General features: G+C 51.6%; 1 protein-coding gene across 6 annotated transcripts in view; it reads left to right on the top strand.

Moving 5' to 3' along the window:
• Window positions 1-26,871, top strand: part of LOC137306808 (GATA-binding factor 2-like) — a 45,224-nt gene extending 18,353 nt beyond the window's left edge. For 5 of the 6 annotated variants that reach the window (XM_067976194.1, XM_067976197.1, XM_067976199.1 and 2 more), the window contains 5 exons: window positions 7,908-8,182; window positions 14,978-15,472; window positions 21,338-21,483; window positions 22,841-22,966; window positions 23,641-26,871. In XM_067976194.1, the coding sequence (XP_067832295.1) occupies window positions 7,908-8,182; window positions 14,978-15,472; window positions 21,338-21,483; window positions 22,841-22,966; window positions 23,641-23,946 (1,348 nt within the window). In that variant the 3' untranslated portion in view covers window positions 23,947-26,871. The remainder of the gene's footprint in view (window positions 1-7,907; window positions 8,183-14,977; window positions 15,473-21,337; window positions 21,484-22,840; window positions 22,967-23,640) is intronic. The other variant, XM_067976196.1, reaches the window with a different exon arrangement.
• Window positions 26,872-27,561: the final 690 nt, after the last annotated feature.

A 27,561-nucleotide genomic window follows, 5' to 3' on the forward strand; every position in this document is an offset into this window, starting at 1 on the left:
GGTAAGGGTTACTGTACAGGGTTCCTGTTTATTCATGGTAAGGGTTACTGTACAGAGTCCCTGTTTATTCAGGGTAAGGGTTACTGTACAGAGTCCCTGTTTATTCAGGGTAAGGGTTACTGTACAGAGTCCCTGTTTATTCAGGGTAAGGGTTACTGTACAGGGTCTCTGTTTATTCAGGGTAAGGGTTACAGTACAGGGTCCCTGTTTATTCAGGGTAAGGGTTACTGTACAGAGTCCCTGTTTATTCAGGGTAAGGGTTACTGTACAGAGTCCCTGTTTATTCAGGGTAAGGGTTACTGTACAGAGTCCCTGTTTATTCAGGGTAAGGGTTACTGTACAGGGTCCCTGTTTATTCAGGGTAAGGGTTACTGTACAGAGTCGCTGTTTATTCAGGGTAAGGGTCACTGTACAGGGTCCCTGTTTATTCAGGGTAAGGGTTACTGTACAGAGTCCCTGTTTATTCAGGGTAAGGGTTACTGTACGGGGTCCCTGTTTATTCAGGGTAAGGGTCACTGTACAGGGTCCCTGTTTATTCAGGGTAAGGGTTACTGTACAGGGTCCCTGTTTATTCAGGGTAAGGGTTACTGTACAGAGTCCCTGTTTATTCAGGGTAAGGGTTACTGTACAGAGTCCCTGTTTATTCAGGGTAAGGGTTACTGTACAGGGTCCCTGTTTATTCAGGGTAAGGGTCACTGTACAGGGTCCCTGTTTATTCAGGGTAAGGGTTACTGTACAGAGTCCCTGTTTATTCAGGGTAAGGGTTACTGTACAGGGTCTCTGTTTATTCAGGGTAAGGGTCACTGTACAGGGTCCCTGTTTATTCAGGGTAAGGGTTACTGTACAGAGTCCCTGTTTATTCAGGGTAAGGGTTACTGTACAGGGTCCCTGTTTATTCAGGGTAAGGGTTACTGTACGGGGTCCCTGTTTATTCAGGGTAAGGGTTACTGTACGGGGTCCCTGTTTATTCAGGGTACGGGTTACTGTACAGGGTCCCTGTTTATTCAGGGTAAGGGTTACTGTACAGGGTTCCTGTTTATTCAGGGTAAGGGTTACTGTACAGGGTCCCTGTTTATTCAGGGTAAGGGTTACTGTACAGAGTCCCTGTTTATTCAGGGTAAGGGTTACTGTACAGGGTCCCTGTTTATTCAGGGTAAGGGTTACTGTACAGAGTCCCTGTTTATTCAGGGTAAGGGTTACTGTACAGGGTCCCTGTTTATTCAGGGTAAGGGTTACTGTACAGGGTCCCTGTTTATTCAGTGTAAGGGTTACTGTACAGAGTCCCTGTTTATTCAGGGTAAGGGTTACTGTACAGTGTCCCTGTTTATTCAGGGTAAGGGTTACTGTACAGGGTCCCTGTTTATTCAGGGTAAGGGTTACTGTACGGGGTCCCTGTTTATTCAGGGTAAGGGTTACTGTACAGAGTCCCTGTTTATTCAGGGTAAGGGTTACAGTATAGCGTCCCTGTTTATTCAGGGTAAGGGTTACTGTACAGGGTCCCTGTTTATTCAGGGTAAGGGTTACTGTACAGGGTCCCTGTTTATTCAGGGTAAGGGTTACTGTACAGGGTCCCTGTTTATTCAGGGTAAGGGTTACTGTACAGGGTCCCTGTTTATTCAGGGTAAGGGTTACTGTACAGAGTCCCTGTTTATTCAGGGTAAGGGTTACTGTACAGGGTCCCTGTTTATTCAGGGTAAGGGTTACTGTACAGGGTCCCTGTTTATTCAGGGTAAGGGTTACTGTACAGGGTCCCTGTTTATTCAGGGTAAGGGTTACTGTACAGGGTCCCTGTTTATTCAGGGTAAGGGTTACTGTACAGGGTCCCTGTTTATTCAGGGTAAGGGTTACTGTACGGGGTCCCTGTTTATTCAGGGTACGGGTCACTGTACAGGGTCCCTGTTTATTCAGGGTAAGGGTTACTGTACGGGGTCCCTGTTTATTCAGGGTAAGGGTTACTGTACGGGGTCCCTGTTTATTCAGGGTAAGGGTCACTGTACAGGGTCCCTGTTTATTCAGGGTAAGGGTTACTGTACAGAGTCCCTGTTTATTCAGGGTAAGGGTTACTGTACAGGGTCCCTGTTTATTCAGGGTAAGGGTTACTGTACAGAGTCCCTGTTTATTCAGGGTACGGGTTACTGTACAGAGTCCCTGTTTATTCAGGGTAAGGGTTACTGTACAGAGTCCCTGTTTATTCAGGGTAAGGGTTACTGTACGGGGTCCCTGTTTATTCAGGGTAAGGGTCACTGTACAGGGTCCCTGTTTATTCAGGGTGAGGGTCACTGTACAGGGTCCCTGTTTATTCAGGGTAAGGGTTACTGTACAGGGTCCCTGTTTATTCAGGGTAAGGGTTACTGTACAGAGTCCCTGTTTATTCAGGGTATGGGTTACTGTACGGGGTCCCTGTTTATTCAGGGTAAGGGTTACTGTACAGAGTCCCTGTTTATTCAGGGTAAGGGTTACTGTACAGAGTCCCTGTTTATTCAGGGTAAGGGTTACTGTACAGGGTCCCTGTTTATTCAGGGTAAGGGTTACTGTACAGGGTCCCTGTTTATTCAGGGTAAGGGTTACTGTACGGGGTCCCTGTTTATTCAGGGTAAGGGTCACTGTACAGGGTCCCTGTTTATTCAGGGTAAGGGTTACTGTACAGAGTCCCTGTTTATTCAGGGTAAGGGTTACTGTACAGGGTCCCTGTTTATTCAGGGTAAGGGTTACTGTACGGGGTCCCTGTTTATTCAGGGTAAGGGTTACTGTACAGAGTCCCTGTTTATTCAGGGTAAGGGTTACTGTACAGAGTCCCTGTTTATTCAGGGTAAGGGTTACTGTACAGAGTCCCTGTTTATTCAGGGTAAGGGTTACTGTACAGAGTCCCTGTTTATTCAGGGTAAGGGTTACTGTACAGAGTCCCTGTTTATTCAGGGTAAGGGTTACTGTACAGAGTCCCTGTTTATTCAGGGTAAGGGTTACAGTACAGGGTCCCTGTTTATTCAGGGTAAGGGTTACTGTACAGGGTCCCTGTTTATTCAGGGTAAGGGTTACTGTACGGGGTCCCTGTTTATTCAGGGTAAGGGTTACTGTACAGAGTCCCTGTTTATTCAGTGTATGGGTTACTGTACAGGGTCCCTGTTTATTCAGGGTAAGGGTTACTGTACAGGGTCCCTGTTTATTCAGGGTAAGGGTTACTGTACAGGGTCCCTGTTTATTCAGGGTAAGGGTTACTGTACAGGGTTCCCGTTTATTCAGGGTAAGGGTTACTGTACAGAGTCCCTGTTTATTCAGGGTAAGGGTTACTGTACAGGGTCCCTGTTTATTCAGGGTAAGGGTTACTGTACAGGGTCCCTGTTTATTCAGGGTAAGGGTTACTGTACAGAGTCCCTGTTTATTCAGGGTAAGGGTTACTGTACAGGGTTCCCGTTTATTCAGGGTAAGGGTTACTGTACAGGGTCCCTGTTTATTCAGTGTAAGGGTTACTGTACAGGGTCCCTGTTTATTCAGGGTAAGGGTCACTGTACAGGGTCCCTGTTTATTCAGGGTAAGGGTTACTGTACAGGGTCCCTGTTTATTCAGTGTAAGGGTTACTGTACAGGGTCCCTGTTTATTCAGGGTAAGGGTCACTGTACAGGGTCCCTGTTTATTCAGGGTAAGGGTTACTGTACAGAGTCCCTGTTTATTCAGGGTAAGGGTTACTGTACGGGGTCCCTGTTTATTCAGGGTAAGGGTTACTGTACAGAGTCCCTGTTTATTCAGGGTAAGGGTTACTGTACGGGGTCTCTGTTTATTCAGGGTAAGGGTTACTGTACAGAGTCCCTGTTTATTCAGGGTAAGGGTTACTGTACGGGGTCTCTGTTTATTCAGGGTAAGGGTCACTGTACAGGGTCCCTGTTTATTCAGGGTAAGGGTTACTGTACGGGGTCCCTGTTTATTCAGGGTAAGGGTTACTGTTCAGAGTCCCTGTTTATTCAGGGTAAGGGTTACTGTACGGGGTCCCTGTTTATTCAGGGTACGGGTCACTGTACAGAGTCCCTGTTTATTCAGGGTAAGGGTCACTGTACAGGGTCCCTGTTTATTCAGGGTAAGGGTTACTGTACAGAGTCCCTGTTTATTCAGGGTAAGGGTTACTGTACGGGGTCCCTGTTTATTCAGGGTAAGGGTTACTGTACAGAGTCCCTGTTTATTCAGGGTAAGGGTTACTGTACAGAGTCCCTGTTTATTCAGGGTAAGGGTTACTGTACGGCGTCCCTGTTTATTCAGGGTAAGGGTTACTGTACAGAGTCCCTGTTTATTCAGGGTAAGGGTTACTGTACAGAGTCCCTGTTTATTCAGGGTAAGGGTCACTGTACAGAGTCCCTGTTTATTCAGGGTAAGGGTTACTGTACGGGGTCCCTGTTTATTCAGAGTACGGGTTACTGTACAGGGTTCCTGTTTATTCAGAGTACGGGTTACTGTACAGGGTTCCTGTTTATTCAGGGTACGGGTCACTGTACAGAGTCCCTGTTTATTCAGGGTAAGGGTCACTGTACAGGGTCCCTGTTTATTCAGGGTAAGGGTTACAGTACAGGGTCCCTGTTTATTCAGGGTAAGGGTTACTGTACAGAGTCCCTGTTTATTCAGGGTACGGGTTACTGTACAGAGTCCCTGTTTATTCAGGGTAAGGGTTACTGTACAGGGTTCCTGTTTATTCAGGGTAAGGGTTACTGTACAGGGTCCCTGTTTATTCAGGGTAAGGGTCACTGTACAGGGTCCCTGTTTATTCAGGGTAAGGGTTACTGTACAGGGTCCCTGTTTATTCAGGGTACGGGTCACTGTACAGGGTCCCTGTTTATTCAGGGTAAGGGTTACTGTACGGGGTCTCTGTTTATTCAGGGTAAGGGTTACTGTACGGGGTCTCTGTTTATTCAGGGTAAGGGTTACTGTACGGGGTCTCTGTTTATTCAGGGTAAGGGTTACTGTACGGGGTCTCTGTTTATTCAGGGTAAGGGTTACTGTACAGGGTCCCTGTTTATTCAGGGTAAGGGTTACTGTGCAGGGTCCCTGTTTATTCAGGGTAAGGGTTACTGTACAGGGTCCCTGTTTATTCAGGGTAAGGGTTACTGTACAGAGTCCCTGTTTATTCAGGGTAAGGGTTACTGTACAGGGTCCCTGTTTATTCAGGGTAAGGGTTACTGTACAGGGTCCCTGTTTATTCAGGGTACGGGTCACTGTACAGGCTCCCTGTTTATTCAGGGTACGGGTCACTGTACGGGGTCCCTGTTTATTCAGGGTAAGGGTTACTGTACGGGGTCCCTGTTTAATCAGGGTACGGGTCACTGTACGGGGTCCCTGTTTATTCAGGGTACGGGTCACTGTACAGGGTCCCTGTTTATTCAGGGTAAGGGTTACTGTACGGGGTCCCTGTTTAATCAGGGTACGGGTCACTGTACGGGGTCCCTGTTTATTCAGGGTACGGGTCACTGTACAGGGCCCCTGTTTAGTCAGGGTACGGGTCACTTTATGGGGACCCTGCTTATTCAGGGTTGCCACTACTGTACGGGATCCCTGGTTATTCAGGGTACAGGTTACTGTACTGATTTCTTTCTCAGCAGGGTAAGGATGACTCACTGGGTATGGGGTTCCTTTTGATCATGGTAAGGATGACTCACTGTGGATTGTGAAGTCTGATGCAAATGTTGAATAAAATCTCCCCCTTGAGTACTTCAGAACTTCTGTGCATCTTCACTTTAAAGTTTAAATCGGGTGCCTCATTTCCTGTGTGAATGCTGAGTTAGGATGAAATGGCTGAGGGTTGAAACTGGGCAAAAGGCCAGAAGATAAAGCACAGACACATTTCAAGACTTGTATTTGTCTCCTGCCTTTTCACCTCATCAAAGCTTCTTGAAGTGCTTCTGAGGGACAGTGGTGTCCATTATCGTGTAGACTACTGCAACGGTGACATCTTGCAAACAGCAGTCAGATGCAGGCGTCTTTGGTAGAGGGAGGAATGTTGGCCAAGGACACTGGGGAAGAACGCCCCGGCTCTTCTTCCAAAAGGAACAGAGGAACAGGAGCAGGCCATTCAGCCCCTCGAGCCTGTTCCATCATTCATTTGGATCATGGCTGGTCTGTGTCTTAACTCCATCTCCCCGCCTTGGTTCCATAACCCTCGATACCCTTACCCAACAAAAATCTATCAATCTCAGTTTTGAAATTTTCAGTTGACCCCCAGCCTTTTTGTGGGGAGAGAGTTCCAGATTTCCACCCCCCCCTTTGTGTGAAGGAGCACTTCCTGACATCACCCCTGAACAGCCTAGCTCTAATTTTAAGGTTGTTCCCCCCCCTCCTCCCGTTCTAGATTCTCCCACCTGAGGAGATCGGTTCTCTCTATCGACCCTATCAAATCAATAGTGGCCGTGGGATCTTCCACACCCACCTGAGAGAGTAGACGGGGCCCTCGATTTAATATCTCATCCGTAAGATGGCACCTCCGACAGTGTAGCACTCCCTCTGTATTGCACTGGGGAGCATCAGGCCTGGAGCAGAGCTCGAACCCACTTCTGACTCAGCGGCACGAGTGCTACCAACTGAGCCACAGCTGACACTTGTTCGTATACTAAGTATAAAGATTGGATAGTCTGGGGTTGTTTTCTTTGGCACAGAGGAGGCTGAGGGGAGATTTAATTGAGGTGTATAAAATTATGAGGGGCCTAGATAGAATGGTTAGGAAGGACCTATTTCCCTTAGCAGAGAGGTCAATAACCAGGGGGCATAGATTTAAAGTAATTGGTAAAAGGATTAGAGGGGAGCTGAGGAGAATTTTTTTCACCCAGAGGGTGGTGGGGGTCTGGAACTCACTGCCTGAAAAGGTGGTAGAGGCAGAAACCCTCAACTCATTTAAAAAGTACTTGGATATTCACTTGAGATGCCATAACCTACAAGTGCTGGAAAGTGGGATTAGGCTGGATAGCTCTTTTTTGGCCAGCACAGACACGATGGGCCGAATGGCCTCCTTCTGTGCCGTAAATTTCTATGATAAGTTCCAAATCTTAGGAGTCCTCCAAGTGTGCATCGCTGGAGTTTAACCAGCTAAGAAATCACACAGCCTACCAGCACAGGTCACTGGGAAGCATCCTGCTGCTTGTCTAGTCAGGACAACCTACCTACTGGGGCCCTGGTTTACCTGGAACCGGGCATGAGGCTGCCCATTCCCCAGCGACGGGTCTGCACCCCCCTGGTGGAATCAATCTCCCCCTGGAGTACCGCGGACCTGCCTGTCGGATTACCGAGAGCGCCACAGAGGACAGACTCGGTTCCAACCTCCCATCGCTGGCCCAATCATATCAGGACACACGCCATCCCGACTGGGACATATATCGGCCGTTCCTTCATCGTTGATGGGTCAGAATCCTGGAACTCCGTCTCCAACAGCACTGTGGGTGCACCTTCACCACACGGGACTGCAGCGGTTCAAGCAGAAGGCCCACCACCACCTTCTCATGGGGCAGCTAGGGACGGGCGATAAATGCCGGCCTTGCCAGCGACGCCCACATCCCGAGAATGAATATAAAAAATATATAAAAAGGATTCGATAGGGTAGATAGAGAGAAACTATTTCCTCTGGTGGGGGGAGTCCAGAACAAGGGGATGCAGCCTTAAAATTAGAGCCAGGGGTGACGTCAGGAAGCATTTCTTCACACAAAGGGGAGTGGGAATCTGGAACTCTCTCCCCCCAAAAAAGCTGTTGAGGCTGGGGGTCGATTGAAAATCTCTAAACTGAGATTGATAGATTTTAGTTACGCAAGGGTTAAGGAGCCAAGAGGCAGATAGAGTTAAGATACAGATCAGCCACAATCTAATCGAATGGCGGAACAGGCACGAGGGGCTGAACGGCCTCCTCCTGTCCCTACGCTCACACGTCTCCTTCACACACTTTGCAGGTTGAGAGTGCGGGAGGATCTGTCGGGCGGAGGAGCTCGACCCCCCCTGACGAGCGAAATGGAGGAGTCATCGGACCAGCCCCGCTGGCTGCCCCACCACCCCTTGCTGAGCCCCGGGCAGGAGTCGCTGCTCCACTACGCGGACGAGATCCCGCTGCAGCCCGCCGCCGACGACACCGACATCTTCTTCGGCCACGGCGAGGGAGAGAGCAACCTGGTGCCGTCGTATTACGCCAGCCCGGTGCACGGCAGGTCGATCGGGAGCTACCGGCACGGTGAGTAACCTGCTCCTCCTCCCTGAAGGGAAGGACTCCCATTTCTACAGCACCTTTCACCACCTCAGGACGTCCCAAAGCACTTCACAGCCAATGAACTACTTTTTTTTTTGAAGTGTGGTCACTGCTGTAATGTAGGAAACGCGGCCGCCAATTTGCGCACAGCAAGATCCCACAAACAGCAATGAGATAAATGACCAGATAATGGCGATGTTGGTTGAGGGATAAATATTGGCCCCAGGACACCGGGGAGAACTCACCTGCTCTTCTTCCACTAGTGGCCGTGGAATCTTATAAGTCTGCCCCAGAGGGCAGACGGGGGCCTCGGTTTAACGTCTCATCCGAAAAACGGCCCCTCCAACAACGCGGCGCCCCCTCGGTACTGGCACCGAGGAGTGTCAGCCTATATTTTACATAAGAACATAAGAAATAGGAGCAGGAGTAGGCCAATCGGCCCCTCGAGCCTGCTCCGCCATTCAATAAGATCATGGCTGATCTGATCCTAACCTCAAATCTAAATTCATGTCCAATTTCCCCATAACCCCTAATTCCCTTTACTTCTAGGAAACTGTCTATTTCTGTTTTAAATTTATTTAATGATGTAGCTTCCTCAAGTCTCTGGAGTGGGGACTCGAACCCAAGACCTTCCGACACAAGAGGCCAGAGTGAGACCCACTGAGCCACGGCCGACACTCTGGCTTCCCTCCTTCTCCAGCAGCCGTGAACCGTTAGACCGAGGATTCCGAAAACCAGGAGCCCGACGGACTTCCGTGCACACTGTTAGACCAAGGAGTTAGCCAGGGGTCCAGCCAGATCCCAGTGCCCAACGTCCAGTCCAGTCCAGTCCAATAAGGTCGTGAAAGGCGCTATATACATGCAAGCTCGCTCTTTTTTCTCGTTTCGTTATCTGCAGTCACACGGGATGATGACAGGACAGCATTGTGCCATCTGCGGGCAGGTTCCTCAACATGATGATGACGCACAGGTCTCCTGGGTCTTCTCTTCCCTCCCCCACCCCGCCATACTCCCTCTCCCTTTTACAAAAGAAAGGTTTGCCATATAGTCATTTCACAGCAACACTGCCGCTTCAAAAACATCTCCGAGGCTCAGTTGGTCAATACTCTGCACTGTACGGTATTCGGCCCTACATAACCAGGAAGGTTCCAGGTTACGTCCGTGCTGATTGACCCGATCTCAGTCAGGGTAACGGAGGGCCTTTCTGGACTAAGGGAGGTTGGGGGGTGGTGGTGGAATCAACCAGGGTTCACCGCTCCCGATCACTGTCCAGATGGTCAAAGTGAAGACCAGACTGGGCTCGGCCGTTACAAATCCTCCCCTGGTCATACACCAGGAATGGCCGAGGTAGCAGAGGGCGGCCAAGCGCCTGTGGAACCTTCTGGAGAACATTGTGGTGGGGTGGGGGGAGGTTTTTTCTTATTCGTTCATGGGATGTGGGCCGGCATTTATTGCCCATCCCTAATTGCCCCTTGAGAAGGTGGTGGTGAGCCGCCTTCTTGAACCGCTGCAGTCCGTGTGGTGAAGGTTCTCCCACAGTGCTGTTAGGGAGGGAGTTCCAGGATTTTGACACAGCGACGATGAAGGAACGGCAATATATTTCCAAGTCGGGATGGTGTGTGACTTGGAGGGGAACGTGCAGGTGGTGGTGTTCCCATGTGCCTGCTGCTCTTATCCTTCTAGGTGGTAGAGGTCGCGGGTTTGGGAGGTGCTGTCGAAGAAGCCTTGGCGAGTTGCTGCAGTGCATCCTGTGGATGGTACACACTGCAGCCACTGTGTGCCGGTGGTGAAGGGAGTGAATGTTTAGGGTGGTGGATGGGGTGCCAATCAAGCGGGCTGCTTTGTCCTGGGTGGTGTCGAACTTCTTGAGTGGTGTTGGAGCTGCACTCATCCAGGCAAGTGGAGAGTATTCCATCACATTCCTGACTTGTGCCTTGTAGATGGTGGAAAGGCTTTGGGGAGTCAGGAGGTGAGTCACTCGCCGCAGAATACCCAGCTTCTGACCTGCTCTTGTAGCCACAGTATTTATGTGGCTGGTCCAGTTAAGTTTCTGGTCAACGGTGACCCCCAAGATGTTGATGGTGGGGGATTCGGCGATGGTAATGCCGTTGAATGTCAAGGGGAAGTGGTTAGACTCTCTCTTGTTGGAGATGGTCATTGCCTGGCACTTGTCTGGCGCGGGTGAGGGGGAGGGAGAGAAAACCCTCGGAATTTGAAGGGAAAGTTGGGCGGGATAAGGGGAAAAGCTTCAGTGGGGCTCTACTCAAAGCCAGCCCCTGCAGGGCTGAGGAAAGTCGTGTCACTTCAGTAATTTGTGCAGTGTTACAATTTCCTGACTGTTGTAAGTTATCTATAAAACTAATCAGCCTCGTTTATAGATAAAGCCTCTCCTTCCGCTGCCTCAGCTCCCTCCATCCCACGAGCACAGGCTGCTCGAGAAAGAAAATCTTGCATTTATACAGCGCCTTTCCTGACCTCAGGACGTCACAAAGCACTTTATAGCCAGTGAAGTGTAACCACTGTTGTAATGTAGGGAAACGCAACAACCAATTTACTCACAGCAAGGTCCCACAAACAGTGATGTGATAACGACCAGATCATCTGTTTTAGTGATAAATATTGGTCCCCAGGACACCGGTGAGAACTTCCCACTGCTGTTCTTTCAATAGTGGCCGTGGGATCGTCTACGTCCACCTGAGAGGGCAGACAGGGCCTCGGTTTAATGTCTACATCCGAAAGTGCAGCACTCCCTCAGTACTGACCCTCCAACAGTGCAGCACTCCCTCAGTACTGTCCCTCCGACAATGCAGCGCTCCCTCAGTACTGATCCTCCGACAGTGCAGCGCTCCGTCAGTACTGACCCTCCGACAGTGCGGCGCTCCCTCAGTACTGACCCTCCGACAGTGCAGTGCTCCCTCAGTACTGACCCTCCGACAGTGCGGCGCTCCCTCAGTATTGCCCCTCCGACAGTGCGGCGCTCCCTCAGTACTAACCCTCCGACAGTGCCGCGCTCCCTCAGTACTGCCCCTCCGACAGTGCAGCACTCCCTCAGTACTGACCCTCCGACAGTGCAGCGCTCCCTCAGTACTGACCCTCCGACAGTGCGGCGCTCCCTCAGTATTGCCCCTCCGACAGTGCCGCGCTCCCTCAGTACTGCCCCTCCGACAGTGCAGCACTCCCTCAGTACTGACCCTCCGACAGTGCAGCGCTCCCTCAGTACTGACCCTCCGACAGTGCGGCGCTCCCTCAGTATTGCCCCTCCGACAGTGCGGCGCTCCCTCAGTACCGACCCTCCGACAGTGCGGCGCTCCCTCAGTACTGACCCCCTCCGACAGTGCGGCGCTCCCTCAGTACCGACCCTCCGACAGTGCGGCGCTCCCTCAGTACTGACCCTCCGACAGTGCGGCGCTCCCTCAGTATTGCCCCTCCGACAGTGCGGCGCTCCCTCAGTACTGACCCTCCGACAGTGCAGCGCTCCCTCAGTACTGACCCTCCGACAGTGCGGCGCTCCCTCAGTACTGATCCTCCGACAGTGCGGCGCTCCCTCAGTACTGCCCCTCCGACAGTGCGGCGCTCCCTCAGTACTGACCCTCCGACAGTGCGGCGCTCCCTCAGTACTGCCCCTCCGACAGTGCGGCGCTCCCTCAGTACTGCCCCTCCGACAGTGCAGCGCTCCCTCAGTACTGATCCTCCGACAGTGCGGCGCTCCCTCAGTACTGACCCTCCGACAGTGCGGCGCTCCCTCAGTACTGACCCTCCGACAGTGCGGCGCTCCCTCAGTACTGACCCTCCGACAGTGCGTCGCTCCCTCAGTACTGACCCTCCGACAGTGCGGCGCTCCCTCAGTACTGACCCTCCGGCAGTGCCGCGCTCCCTCAGTACTGACCCTCCGACAGTGCGGCGCTCCCTCAGTACTGACCCTCCGACAGTGCGGCGCTCCCTCAGTACTGACCCTCCGACAGTGCCGCGCTCTCTCACTATTGCACTGGGAGTGTTAACCTAGAATTATGTGCACCAGTCTCTGGAGCGGGGCTCAAACCCACAACCTTCTGACTCCAAGGCGAGAGTGCTACCACTGAACCTCAGCTGACACAAGCTGGGATCTTCCTCATCTGTATATCGACCAGCACCTCATCAAGCAGGCATTTTGTGCAGTGAGGTCTTGACCTCCTTTGAAAGAGGACATCACACTACCCGCCCCCTTTTAAAAATCTGTTATGAAGAGTTATGGTTAACGTATTAAAAAAATTCTCTTTTTTAAGCAGCGAGGGCTGATGACACCCTAAAGAAACTTGCTTGAAGGAATTACAGAGCCCAACTGTTTGAACAGTCCCTCATCCGCAAATTACCTATTGTGCCTGTGCTGGTGCTAGCCCTTCAGTGGAGCCATCTCCTGTAATCCCATCTCCCTGCCCTTTCCCCTGTAGCATTTGTTTTTCTTCCTTTTCAAACACGTCTGCAAATTCCCATTTTAAATGATGTTACAGTCTCCGCCTCGGTAACCCCTGCGGAAAAGCATTCCCTGATTTAATCACAGAATAATACAGCACTGGAAGAGACCATTCAGTCCATCGTGCCTGTGCCGAAACAGCTATCAAATTAGTCCCATTCTCCTGCACTTTCCCCATAATTCTGCAAATTTTTCCCTTTCAAGTATTTATCCAATTCCCTTTTGAAAGTTATTATTGAATCTGCTTCCACCGCCCTTTCAGGCAGTGAATTCCAGATCATAATAACTCGCTGCGTTAAAAAAAATTCTCCTCATCTCCCCCCTGGTTCTTTTGCCAATTACCTTAAACCTGTGTTCTCCGGTTACTGACCCTCCTGCCACTGGAAACAGTTTCTCCTTATTTACTCTTGCAAAACCCCTCATGATTTTGAACACCTCTATTAAATCTCCTCTTAACCTTCTCTGCTCTGAGGAGAACGATCCCAGATGCTCCAGTCTCTTCACATCACTGAAGTCCCTCAAATAATAACCCTGTGTGAAAACATTTCTTTCTCAAGTGATAATCCTCAGTCTGTGCCCCTTTGTTACCGACTCACCAACCAGTAAAAATAATCTTTCCTATTCACCCTCTCAAAAGCTTCCAGAATTTTAAAAACCCTCCCTTAACCTTTTCAGTTCCAGTGAAAAAATTACTGCAGTTTGTTGGACCTTTCATCCTATCTATAGCCTCTCATTTTTGTTAACTCTCTAGTGAATCTTTGCTGTTCCCCCTCTGTTGCTCGAATACCTTCCCTATAAACGGGGTGCCCAGAACTGCACACCATTTTCCCAACTAAATTCAACATCATCGCCAATGGTATCGCTCTCCCACCCTCTGAGTCAGAAGATTGTGGGTTTGAGGCCTGCTCTAGAACTTGAGTTTGGAGTACTGTGCACAGTTCTGGTCTCCATATACCTCGGTTAGACCACACTTGGAGCACTGTGCACAGTTCTGGTCCCCATATACCTTGGTTAGACCACACTTGGAGTACTGTGCACAGTTCTGGTCTCCATATACCTCGGTTAGACCACACTTGGAGTACTGTGCACAGTTCTGGTCTCCATATACCTCGGTTAGACCACACTTGGAGCACTGTGCACAGTTCTGGTCCCCATATACCTTGGTTAGACCACACTTGGAGCACTGTGCACAGTTCTGGTCTCCATATACCTCGGTTAGACCACACTTGGAGCACTGTGCACAGTTCTGGTCTCCATATACCTCGGTTAGACCACACTTGGAGCACTGTGCACAGTTCTGGTCTCCATATACCTCGGTTAGACCACACTTGGAGCACTGTGCACAGTCCTGGTCTCCATATTTTTAAAAGGATATAGAGGCACTGGAGAAGGTGCAAAAAAGATTTACAAGGATGATACCAGAACTGAGAAGTTCTAACTATCAGGAAAGCCTGAACAGGCTGGGGCTCTTTTCTCTGGAAAAGAGGAGGCTGAGGGAGTGACCTGATAGAGGCATTTAAAATTATAAAGGGGAGACGTAGAGAAGATGTTTCCACTTGTGGGGGAGACCAAAACTAGGGGCCATAAATATAAGATAGTCACCAATAAATCCAATAGGGAATTCAGGAGAAACTTCTTTTACTCAAAGAGTGGTTGAGGGGAATAGCATAGATGCATTTAAGGGGAAGCTGGATAAACACATGAGGGAGAAAAGAATAGAAGGATACGCTGATAGGATGAGATGAAGCAGGGAGGGAGGTGGCTCATGTGGAGCATAAACACCGACATGGACCAGTTGGGCCGAATGGCCTGTTTCTGAGCTGCAAATTCTATGTAATTCTATATAACTCGAGCTCATAACCCAGGCTGAAGCTCTGATGTTTTCCCCCAAAACCTCTGCCGCTTCACAGCCATTTCCCTCTATATCTCTCTCTTGCCGTACGGCCATGTGGCTCAGGTCCTTCTTCCTTCCCTCCCCCCTTTCTCTCAGTTCATAAGAAACTTCAGTCGAGTTACTGCAGCCTTGTCCAGATACCAGTCCCTTCCTCCCACACCAAAGGGGACTTATCCTTTCACTGTCCCCTCTCCAAAAGATTATGAGAGCGCCCATATCTTTTACAATTATAAGATAGAACACACTTCCTGTCAAAAAATGTCTTCCAGAGGCCTGTGTCGAGTGTTTTCAAGTTTTCACAGCCCTAAACCACATGTAACACTCTAGCTAACCACAGTGAGCGATGGTTGAGATGCCCATTCACGATTGATGCAGACACTCCTCCTTCAAGAAGCTGTTTTCTTCTTGTAAACCAGCAGTTTTATCTTTCCCACAGGCCGTCAGGTGTACTCCCCTCACTTGCTGAGCAGCCTGCAGTGGATGGAGAGCGGGCAGGCGATCGGCCACCCGTACAACACGGCCTGGTCGACGGTCGGGGCCTACAGCAAGGTCTCCCTGCACCCCGGCAACCACGGGACCCTCCCCCTGTACCAGACCTCCTCTGGGCTATCGGCGCCACACCACAGCCAGCACCTCTACGGGTTCGCGGCCACGCCACTCAAGGAAGTCAGCCCGGAGCCAGCGCCAGCCCTGGGCGGGCGGGACGAGAAAGAGAGCCCAAAGTACGGCGAGATCATGAAGATGGAGAGGGCCAGTCCCGTGAACTCCAGCCTGCTGTCGCTGGGCCCGGAGGTCCAGCTGGGCCTGACCAACCATCCCTACGCCAACACTCCCCAGGCTTACAACGGGAGCTTCTACCAGTCCACAGGTGGCTATCTCAGTGAAGGGTATTCACCACAACACAAATATAAGATGCCATTATCGCCACCCGGTAAGACCCAGGTTAAAGAGACCAGCACTGGGAGACAGGGCAGAGCCTCTAGAGCAGTGCGACTTGTATCTGTCACATGTGGAGCCTGGGTAAGCTCTGCGGGGTCTCGGTGTGAGACAGGTACCTGTGACAGTAACGTGGATAGGGTCTGTGGGGTCTCGGTGTGAGACAGGTACCTGTGACAGTAACGTGGATAGGGTCTGTGGGGTCTCGGTGTGAGACAGGTACCTGTGATAGTAACGTGGATAGGGTCTGTGGGGTCTCGGTGTGAGACAGGTACCTGTGACAGTAATGTGAATAGGGTCTGTGGGGTCTCGGTGTGAGACAGGTACCTGTGACAGTAATGTGGATAGGTTCTGTGGGGTCTCGGTGTGAGACAGGTGCCTGTGACAGTAATGTGAATAGGGTCTGTGGGGTCTCGGTGTGAGACAGGTACCTGTGACAGTAATGTGGATAGGGTCTGTGGGGTCTCGGTGTGAGACAGGTACCTGTGACAGTAATGTGGATAGGGTCTGTGGGGTCTCGGTGTGAGACAGGTACCTGTGACAGTAATGTGGATAGGGTCTGTGGGGTCTCGGTGTGAGACAGGTACCTGTGACAGTAATGTGGATAGGGTTTGTGGGGTCTCGGTGTGAGACCAGTACCCATGTAGTGTGGATAGGGTCTGTGGGGTCTCGGTGTGAGACCAGTACCCATGTAGTGTGGATAGGGTTTGTGGGGTCTCGGTGTGAGACCAGTACCCATGTAGTGTGGATAGGGTCTGTGGGGTCTCGGTGTGAGACCAGTACCCATGTAGTGTGGATAGGGTTTGTGGGGTCTCGGTGTGAGACCAGTACCCATGTAGTGTGGATAGGGTCTGTGGGGTCTCGGTGTGAGACAGGTACCCACGTAGTGTGGATAGGGTCTGTGGGGTCTCGGTGTGAGACCAGTACCCATGTAGTGTGGATAGGGTCTGTGGGGTCTCGGTGTGAGACAGGTACCCATGTAGTGTGGATAGGGTCTGTGGGGTATCGGTGTGAGACCAGTACCCATGTAGTGTGGATAGGGTCTGTGGGGTCTCGGTGTGAGACCAGTACCCATGTAGTGTGGATAGGGTCTGTGGGGTCTCGGTGTGAGACCAGTACCCATGTAGTGTGGATAGGGTCTGTGGGGTCTCGGTGTGAGACCAGTACCCATGTAGTGTGGATAGGGTCTGTGGGGTATCGGTGTGAGACCAGTACCCATGTAGTGTGGATAGGGTCTGTGGGGTATTGGTGTGAGACCAGTACCCACGTAGTGTGGATAGGGTCTGTGGGGTCTCGGTGTGAGACAGGTACCCATGTAGTGTGGATAGGGTCTGTGGGGTCTCGGTGTGAGACCAGTACCCATGTAGTGTGGATAGGGTCTGTAGGGTCTCGGTGTGAGACCAGTACCCATGTAGTGTGGATAGGGTTTGTGGGGTATCGGTGTGAGACCAGTACCCATGTAGTGTGGATAGGGTCTGTGGGGTATTGGTGTGAGACCAGTACCCATGTAGTGTGGATAGGGTTTGTGGGGTCTCGGTGTGAGACCAGTACCCATGTAGTGTGGATAGGGTCTGTGGGGTCTCGGTGTGAGACAGGTACCCATGTAGTGTGGATAGGGTCTGTGGGGTCTCGGTGTGAGACCAGTACCAATGTAGTGTGGATAGGGTCTGTGGGGTCTCGGTGTGAGACCAGTACCCACGTAGTGTGGATAGGGTCTGTGGGGTCTCGGTGTGAGACCAGTACCCATGTAGTGTGGATAGGGTCTGTGGGGTCTCGGTGTGAGACCAGTACCCACGTAGTGTGGATAGGGTCTGTGGGGTATCGGTGTGAGACCAGTACCCATGTAGTGTGGATAGGGTCTGTGGGGTCTCGGTGTGAGACCAGTACCCATGTAGTGTGGATAGGGTCTGTGGGGTCTCGGTGTGAGACCAGTACCCATGTAGTGTGGATAGGGTCTGTGGGGTATCGGTGTGAGACCAGTACCCATGCAGTGTGAATAGGGTCTGTGGGGTCTCGGTGTGAGACCAGTACCCATGTAGTGTGGATAGGGTCTGTAGGGTCTCGGTGTGAGACCAGTACCCATGTAGTGTGGATAGGGTCTGTGGGGTCTCGGTGTGAGACCAGTACCCATGTAGTGTGGATACGGTCTGTGGGGTCTCGGTGTGAGACCAGTACCCATGTAGTGTGGATAGGGTCTGCGGGGTCTCGGTGTGAGACAGGTACCCATGTAGTGTGGATAGGGTCTGCGGGGTCTCGGTGTGAGACAGGTACCCATGTAGTGTGGATAGGGTCTGCGGGGTCTCGGTGTGAGACCAGTACCCATGTAGTGTGAATAGGGTCTGTGGGGTATCGGTGTGAGACCAGTACCCATGTAGCGTGGATAGGGTCTGTGGGGTCTCGGTGTGAGACCAGTACCCATGTAGTGTGGATAGGGTCTGTGGGGTATCGGTGTGAGACCAGTACCCATGTAGTGTGGATAGGGTCTGTGGGGTCTCGGTGTGAGACCAGTACCCATGTAGTGTGAATAGGGTCTGTGGGGTATCGGTGTGAGACAGGTACCCATGTAGTGTGGATAGGGTCTGTGGGGTATCGGTGTGAGACCAGTACCCATGTAGCGTGGATAGGGTCTGTGGGGTATCGGTGTGAGACAGGTACCCACGTAGTGTGGATAGGGTCTGTGGGGTCTCGGTGTGAGACCAGTACCCATGTAGTGTGGATAGGGTCTGTGGGGTCTCGGTGTGAGACCAGTACCCATGTAGTGTGGATAGGGTCTGTGGGGTCTCGGTGTGAGACCAGTACCCATGTAGTGTGGATAGGGTCTGTGGGGTATCGGTGTGAGACCAGTACCCATGTAGCGTGGATAGGGTCTGTGGGGTCTCGGTGTGAGACCAGTACCCATGTAGTGTGGATAGGGTCTGCGGGGTCTCGGTGTGAGACCAGTACCCATGTAGTGTGGATAGGGTCTGTGGGGTCTCGGTGTGAGACCAGTACCCATGTAGTGTGGATAGGGTCTGTGGGGTCTCGGTGTGAGACCAGTACCCATGTAGTGTTGATAGGGTCTGTAGGGTCTCGGTGTGAGACCAGTACCCATGTAGTGTGGATAGGGTCTGTGGGGTCTCGGTGTGAGACCAGTACCCACGTAGTGTGGATAGGGTCTGTGGGGTATTGGTGTGAGACCAGTACCCATGTAGTGTGGATAGGGTTTGTGGGGTCTCGGTGTGAGACCAGTACCCATGTAGTGTGGATAGGGTCTGTGGGGTCTCGGTGTGAGACAGGTACCCATGTAGTGTGGATAGGGTCTGTGGGGTCTCGGTGTGAGACCAGTACCCATGTAGTGTTGATAGGGTCTGTGGGGTCTCGGTGTGAGACCAGTACCCATGTAGTGTGGATAGGGTCTGTAGGGTCTCGGTGTGAGACCAGTACCCATGTAGTGTGGATAGGGTCTGTGGGGTCTCGGTGTGAGACCAGTACCCATGTAGTGTGGATAGGGTCTGTGGGGTCTCGGTGTGAGACCAGTACCCATGTAGTGTGGATAGGGTCTGTGGGGTCTCGGTGTGAGACCAGTACCCACGTAGTGTGGATAGGGTCTGTGGGGTATTGGTGTGAGACCAGTACCCATGTAGTGTGGATAGGGTCTGTGGGGTCTCGGTGTGAGACCAGTACCCACGTAGTGTGGATAGGGTCTGTGGGGTATCGGTGTGAGACCAGTACCCATGTAGTGTGGATAGGGTCTGTAGGGTCTCGGTGTGAGACCAGTACCCATGTAGTGTGGATAGGGTCTGTGGGGTATTGGTGTGAGACCAGTACCCATGTAGTGTGGATAGGGTCTGTGGGGTCTCGGTGTGAGACCAGTACCCATGTAGTGTTGATAGGGTCTGTAGGGTCTCGGTGTGAGACCAGTACCCATGTAGTGTGGATAGGGTCTGTGGGGTATCGGTGTGAGACAGGTACCCACGTAGTGTGGATAGGGTCTGTGGGGTATCGGTGTGAGACCAGTACCCACGTAGTGTGGATAGGGTCTGTGGGGTATTGGTGTGAGACCAGTACCCATGTAGTGTGGATAGGGTCTGTGGGGTCTCGGTGTGAGACCAGTACCCATGTAGTGTGGATAGGGTCTGTGGGGTATCGGTGTGAGACCAGTACCCATGTAGTGTGGATAGGGTCTGTGGGGTCTCGGTGTGAGACCAGTACCCATGTAGTGTGGATAGGGTCTGTGGGGTATCGGTGTGAGACCAGTACCCATGTAGTGTGGATAGGGTCTGTGGGGTATTGGTGTGAGACAGGTACCCATGTAGTGTGGATAGGGTCTGTGGGGTCTCGGTGTGAGACAGGTACCCATGTAGTGTGGATAGGGTCTGTGGGGTCTCGGTGTGAGACCAGTACCCATGTAGTGTGGATAGGGTCTGTGGGGTCTCGGTGTGAGACCAGTACCCATGTAGTGTGGATAGGGTCTGTGGGGTATCGGTGTGAGACCAGTACCCATGTAGTGTGGATAGGGTCTGTGGGGTATCGGTGTGAGACCAGTACCCATGTAGTGTTGATAGGGTCTGTGGGGTCTCGGTGTGAGACCAGTACCCACGTAGTGTGGATAGGGTCTGTGGGGTATCGGTGTGAGACCAGTACCCATGTAGTGTGGATAGGGTCTGTGGGGTATCGGTGTGAGACCAGTACCCACGTAGTGTGGATAGGGTCTGTGGGGTATCGGTGTGAGACCAGTACCCATGTAGTGTGGATAGGGTCTGTAGGGTCTCGGTGTGAGACCAGTACCCATGTAGTGTGGATAGGGTCTGTGGGGTATTGGTGTGAGACCAGTACCCATGTAGTGTGGATAGGGTCTGTGGGGTCTCGGTGTGAGACCAGTACCCATGTAGTGTTGATAGGGTCTGTAGGGTCTCGGTGTGAGACCAGTACCCATGTAGTGTGGATAGGGTCTGTGGGGTATCGGTGTGAGACAGGTACCCACGTAGTGTGGATAGGGTCTGTGGGGTATCGGTGTGAGACCAGTACCCACGTAGTGTGGATAGGGTCTGTGGGGTATTGGTGTGAGACCAGTACCCATGTAGTGTGGATAGGGTCTGTGGGGTATCGGTGTGAGACCAGTACCCATGTAGTGTGGATAGGGTCTGTGGGATCTCGGTGTGAGACCAGTACCCATGTAGTGTGGATAGGGTCTGTGGGGTATCGGTGTGAGACCAGTACCCATGTAGTGTGGATAGGGTCTGTGGGGTATTGGTGTGAGACAGGTACCCATGTAGTGTGGATAGGGTCTGTGGGGTCTCGGTGTGAGACAGGTACCCATGTAGTGTGGATAGGGTCTGTGGGGTCTCGGTGTGAGACCAGTACCCATGTAGTGTGGATAGGGTCTGTGGGGTCTCGGTGTGAGACCAGTACCCATGTAGTGTGGATAGGGTCTGTGGGGTATCGGTGTGAGACCAGTACCCATGTAGTGTGGATAGGGTCTGTGGGGTATCGGTGTGAGACCAGTACCCATGTAGTGTTGATAGGGTCTGTGGGGTCTCGGTGTGAGACCAGTACCCACGTAGTGTGGATAGGGTCTGTGGGGTATCGGTGTGAGACCAGTACCCATGTAGTGTGGATAGGGTCTGTGGGGTATCGGTGTGAGACCAGTACCCACGTAGTGTGGATAGGGTCTGTGGGGTATCGGTGTGAGACAGGTACCCCATCGGCTCGAACCCATGACCTTCTGACTCAAAGGCCAGAGTTCTACCCACTGAGCCATGGCTGACACACCCCACCCTCTCTTGTTAAAGCTTATTTGTCCCTCCAATTTGTCTCCCTGCTCCCAAAGACGACATCTCCCCGGGTCTTACTGAATCGGGTCCCATGTGCTTAATTGCAGAGGCCCGGGAATGCGTGAACTGCGGAGCAACAGCCACTCCGCTGTGGCGGCGAGACGGGACGGGACACTACCTGTGCAACGCCTGCGGCCTGTACCACAAAATGAACGGGCAGAACCGACCCCTCATCAGACCAAAGAAACGACTGGTGAGTGGCGATCGGTCTCAGACCCCGGGGTAGGCGGGGTGGGTAAAACTACAGCCCGCCTGGAACGTATCGGCCCGTCGTGCCGATGCCGGCTCTTTGAAGGAGCAATCCGATCAGTCCCACTCTCCCCCTGCTCTTTTCCCGTAGCCCTGCACGTTTTTCCTTTTCAAGTTTTTATCCTTTTGAAAGTTACTATTGAATCTGCTTCCACCGCCCTTTCAGGCAGCGAATTCCAGGTCACAACAACTCTCTGCATAAAAAAAATTCTCCTCATCCCACCTGTAATTCTTTTGCCAATTACCTTAAATCTGTGTCCTCTGGTTACCGACCCTCCTGCCACTGGAAACAGTTTCTCCTTATTTACTCCATCAAAACTCCTCATGATTTTAAACACCTCGATTAAATCTCCCCTTGACCTCCTCTGCTCTAAGGAGAACAATCCCAGCTTCTCCAGATAACTGAATTTCCCGATTCCTGGTTCCCCCCCCACCCGCACCTCCCACCGACGGGTCAGCAAATATCCACGAGCTGCTGACCCGCACAGACCAGCAAGGTCCCACATTCAATCACCGGCGTGTTCAGTTAGTCGATCTCAGTCGAAGTGATCGTAGGGGGACGCTACCGACGGCCTTAACGCCCCTGAGTTAGGGGAGGGGGCAATTACCACCCCCCCACCCCCCGTGGCAGCTATCCGGTGACCTCTGCTGGAAAATGGTGGGGGTAGATGCGGAGTTTTGTTTTTTTAATCATTCTGGGGGTGTGGGTGTCGCTGGCAAGGCCGGCATTTACTGCCCGCCCCCAGTTGCCCCCGAGAGGCGCCTTCGCCTTGAACCGCCGGTGGCGGATTGATACAACAGAGTGTCTCGCTAGGCCCACTTCAGAGCGTAGTGGGACTGGAGTCACATATAGGCCCAGTCCGGGTAAGGAGGGCAGGTTTCCTTCCCTAAAGGGACTTTAGTGAACCATTTGGGTTTTTCCGACAATCTGACAGCTTCGCGGTCACTTTTGCTGATACCAGCTTTTTATTTCCAATTTTTTAAAAACTGAGTTCAAATTCTCAAACCACCCTGGTGGGATTTGAATTCACGTTCCCCAAATTATTAGTCCAGCAACGTAACCACTACACTGCCGTACCACGAGGAAAGGACACAGTTTGGCTGTGGCACCCTCCATACCCAAATACCCTTGCCGGCACTCAGCGTCGAGGCTCGCGGGTGTGGAACGGTCACTTGTGCGAGAAGCTGGAGGGTATCCACGGAACCGGACTCTGCCCCCCCCTACAATCCCTCCCACGGGGGGATAGGACTGAAGGGAAAGCTGGTCTCAGCGTCTTTTTTTAAACCTTTTCTTGATTCAGATCGTGAGCAAGAGAGCGGGCACGCAGTGCGCCAACTGCCACACCACCACCACCACGCTGTGGAGACGCAATGCCAGCGGGGACCCGGTCTGCAACGCCTGCGGGTTGTACTACAAACTGCACAACGTAAGTGTGAGGGTCCCAATCCTCGTTGAAGACCCTCCTTTAACCGAGCTTGTTGGTCACCTCCCTCCGAATATCTCCTCCCTGTGGCTCGGTGTCCATTTGTGTCTAATTACGACGCTGCAAAGTGCCTTAGGATGTTAAAGCTCCCTTCACACTGTCCCCGTCAAACACTCCCAGGGCAGGCACAGCACGGGTTAGATACAGAGTAAAGCTCCCTCTACACTGTCCCGTCAAACACTCCCAGGGCAGGTACAGGGTTAGATACAGAGTAAAGCTCCCTCTACACTGTCCCGTCAAACACTCCCAGGGCAGGTACAGGGTTAGATACAGAGTAAAGCTCCCTCTACACTGTCCCATCAAACACTCCCAGAGCAGGTACAGCACGGGTTAGATACAGAGTAAAGCTCCCTCTACACTGTCCCATCAAACACTCCCAGGGGCAGGTACAGCACGGGTTAGATACAGAGTAAAGCTCCCTCTACTCTGTTCCCATCAAACACTCCCAGGGCAGGTACAGCACGGTTAGATACAGAGTAAAGCTCCCTCTACACTGTCCCATCAAACACTCCCAGGGCAGGTACAACAGGGGTTAGATACAAATTAAAGCTCCCTCTATTACTCCTATCATGTGGCTCCACCCGACCCCTTTCATTGAAACTTTGCTTTCCCTGCAGGTGAACAGACCTTTAACGATGAAGAAAGACGGAATCCAAACACGTAACAGGAAAGTCTCCAACAAGTCCAAGAAGGCAAAGAAATCTCAGGATCTCTACGGGGAGCTGACCAAAGATTTATTGGAGGAGGGATCCCCTTTCTCCTTGAGCGCCACAGCTTTCCAGAATCACATGACCTCCGTTGGCCACATGATGCCCCACAGCCACACCCCTCACCTGCTAGCCACGCCTACTGCCCTGCACCCGCAGTCAACCTTAACCTACAGCCACCACCCTGCGGCCAGTATGGTGTCAGCCCTCAGTTAAAGCATCACCTCACCCAGCAAAAGGCCGCAAAGCAGGCGGGATAACGCATGGACTATCGCTGATATCCCACACAAGATGGCACGTGCACACTCTACTTGACGTGATTATGGTATTGGCAAACGGTGCTGGATTAGTACGTTTTATATTTGTGACTTGGTAGCTCTTCTCCGTAAGAATTCAACATTTGGCCTCCCTTCTCTCCGGAGTCTGTCATCGATCCCAGGCCCGATCCAGCGCTATATATTTTTTTTTTCAAAATTTACACATCAACTGATGACTTTACATCTTTCCATCGCTTGTTCAGTGGCCCAACTTGTCACAGTGGTCCAGACGATTTAACAGGAAACGAAGCGTTCCTTGAGTGGAGATGGATTTTCTGAACAAAAAGCCCGTTGTATTTGTTGATCCAGGCTCTTAAAAGCCAAGCTCTGTGTCCTAGAACCTGATTTACCTCATCTTCTGCTCTGTTTAATCTCGGCGGCGCCCTCCACTGCAGGCCTGGGCCCGCCTTCCCTAATTTAAAAAAAAAACCTCCCAGCAGCTTCGACTTCGAAGAATTGGGTTTGGAAGAATAAACCTGAAAAAGCAGCCTTTGACCTTTGACTGGTATTTCACCCGCTAACCTTTATCGGATAACCCCGCTGCTGGGGAAGGTGCCGAGCTCTTGGAATGATGTCGTGTTGATCAATTCCCTGTGACTTCACGTGGATCATGCTCTTGGAGAATTAAGCTTCTCTTGTACACTGGTTGATCCATTACCATCCATCTTTAATACTGTCGTCCCTCTCTTACCATTGTCGTCATTACTTCTTTCTTGTCCCTCCTAAGCTCCAAATCCACCGTGCTGCACGCTCCTCTTCCTCCTCCCCCCTGCATCCTCACTGTGCCTCCCGCTCTCAACTCATTACTTCCCAGGAATTCGAAACGATGGACCTCCTCACCTCCCTCAGTCTCCCCATCCTCCTCCACTCAACCGACTGTTAAAACCCGAGCTTGGCATCACCTAGAATCATAGCATCGTACAGCACAGAAGGAGTCCACAGGCCTATCGCGCCTGCGCCAGCTCTTTGAAAGAGCTGTCCAATTAGATCCCACACCCCCTACTCTTTCCCCACAGCCCTGCAATTTTTTTTCCCCTTCAAGTATTTATCCAATTCCCTTTTGAAAGTTACTATTCAATCTGCTTCCACCGCCCTTTCAGGCAGCGCATTCCAGATCATAACAACTCGCTGCGTAAAAAAAAGTCTCCTCATCTCCCCTCTGGTTCTTTTGCCAATTATCTTAAACCTGTGTGTCCTCTGGTTACCGACCCTCCTGCCCACTGGGAACAGTTTCTCCCTATTTACTCTATCAAAACCCCTCATGATTTTGAGCACCTCTATTAAATCTCTCCTTAACCTTCTCTGCTCTAAGGAGAACAACCCCAGCTTCTCCAGTCTCTCCACGTAAACTGAAGTCCCTCATCCCTGGTACCAACAACCACCTGCATTTATACAGCGCATTTAATGTAGTAAAATGTCCCAGAGGAGTGTAAATCAGACAAAATTTGACCCCGAGCCACATAAGGAGATATTAGGACAGGTGACCAAAAGTACCATTCTAGTCAATCTTCTCTGCACCCTCTCCAAGGCTAACCTAACTTCTATTCCTTGATTTATCTTACCCTCGCCCCTACTCTTTTTCAACCCAGGATGGTGTCCTGCGACGTCGCCCTTGGATATCCACATACCTTACCTGAATGAAAAAAAAACTTAGCACATCAGGAAGCCTTCGAGCCTCACCGGTGGAGATCCGGCTTCCTCCGGAAGGGCCATGGACCCCTGCGCAACCGATCTTCACCAGAACAGATGGCAGGCACTCGAGCCTTTGGACACCCTCAACACCGAGCCTTACCAATAGAACTGAGAGGCTCCTCGCTCCAGGCAGTGGACCCAACTGGGACGACTGGGAAGAGCTCGAGCCACCCGTGGTGCCCCACGGAAAGTGACCTTCACCTGCAGAACTGGCCTCGGTGGTCTTTGAGTAGTACGCCGAGCAGACTATAGAACTAGTGGGACGTGTGTGTCACATCAGCAAGCCCCACGCAAGACCCTTTGTTTATTTTTCCTCCTCACACAGGGACAGGTGGAATAGACTCCCAGCCAAATTAAGGAACGAGCTGGACGAGCATGAGGGGGTTATAAGGATGAGCAGAGATAGAGACGACCCCTGTTAGTTCCTTCCCTCAGGAGGTCAAACCAGTTGGGTAGACGCCACGCTAAAGACGTACACGGGGTCTAGGGAAGGGACAGGCTTTAATGGGCCAAACGCTCTTCCCTCGCTCCATGCTTGCTTACGCTGTTAGGGGTATGCGAAGCAGCACTCTCACGGCGCTCAGGCTCCCGTCACCATCTTAACCCGCAGCTGGAAGTAAACAAACATCCCAAAGCCGGGACGGCTCCAGATATCCCACTTCCATCCACCTCACAGTGATCCTTGTCCGAGGTAGGGGGTAACGCTGGTGAAACGTGAGCTACGAGTAGCCTGGGTTGTAGGATGTCTGCCTGAAGCAGTAAGACCGAAATGAATACGCATTAAGAAGCTACCCGCTGTCTTGAGGTTGGCAGGTCTGTGTGAATTATTTAGTGCAATGGAAAACTGTGCGTTTGTCATATTATTTTATAGCATTATCCATATATTACCTATTCATATGTGTTAGCAACCCCATGCCCACCCACTGTAGTTAGCAATTCCACCCCACCTACTCTAAGCAGTAAAAGGATGGGCTGTTTATGTCAGACTATTGTTTTTTTAAAATGCTCGCTCAGCTTCCTCAAGTAATGAAATATTTGTCAATGTATATTTATATATTACTGTGTGGAATAAATTGCTGATCTTATACTGCATAAATGCCCCCAAAAAACAATAAATTGCTTGGTTCAGTAAGTCATTTTTGGTTGTTGAGGGTGAAGATCCCTCTTGCTTGAGATATTCTGGCATTTCCCCCACCCCTCACCCACTATTAGGGGTACCTGTGCTCGGTGCCAACTGGAGCGAGGGCAGGAGGGTGGGCGTCACCTCCTCCTGGGCTCCGGAGGTGCCACTCTGCAATGAGGCAGGAGGGGAGAAGTCCGCCCCGATCCTCCCCTACGAGGAGGCACCTGGGGCCTCCGATCAGTGGCCCTGGGGTGGGAGGGTTAACGTGGGGAGGCGGGCGGGATACTCCCAGGCTTGACCCGTTGAAGCTTCCAGGCCCCGACACGGTTTCATGCACTGCGCCCGGCAGTACTTTTCCCACCTGCGCTATCTTTATGCAGGCGTCAACCCCGTTAAAATAAACCTGTTACCGCTCGTGTCAAAATAGCACAAGCTTAAGTGTCCGCACTCGAACTTTGCAGATTGGAAGCTCCATCCTAAAATATCTTTTCCCCCATAACAGTTCATTTCAGAAAAGCTGAAGAAAACCTTTTTTTTTCCCCGCTCCTCCCCTCCTTTCCTAAAGGCACTGATTCTGAACAAGTATCTTTCCACAGCACTCTACTTCATCCCAGTAGATGTGTGAGCCCAGACAGAGACTATTCTCTCCCGTTGGGCAGCTAAGCCCCAGGTTCGCAGACACACCACAGCAGATGTAAC

Source organism: Heptranchias perlo, chromosome 45 (genome assembly GCF_035084215.1).
Source record: "Heptranchias perlo isolate sHepPer1 chromosome 45, sHepPer1.hap1, whole genome shotgun sequence".
Lineage (NCBI taxonomy): Eukaryota > Metazoa > Chordata > Chondrichthyes > Hexanchiformes > Hexanchidae > Heptranchias > Heptranchias perlo.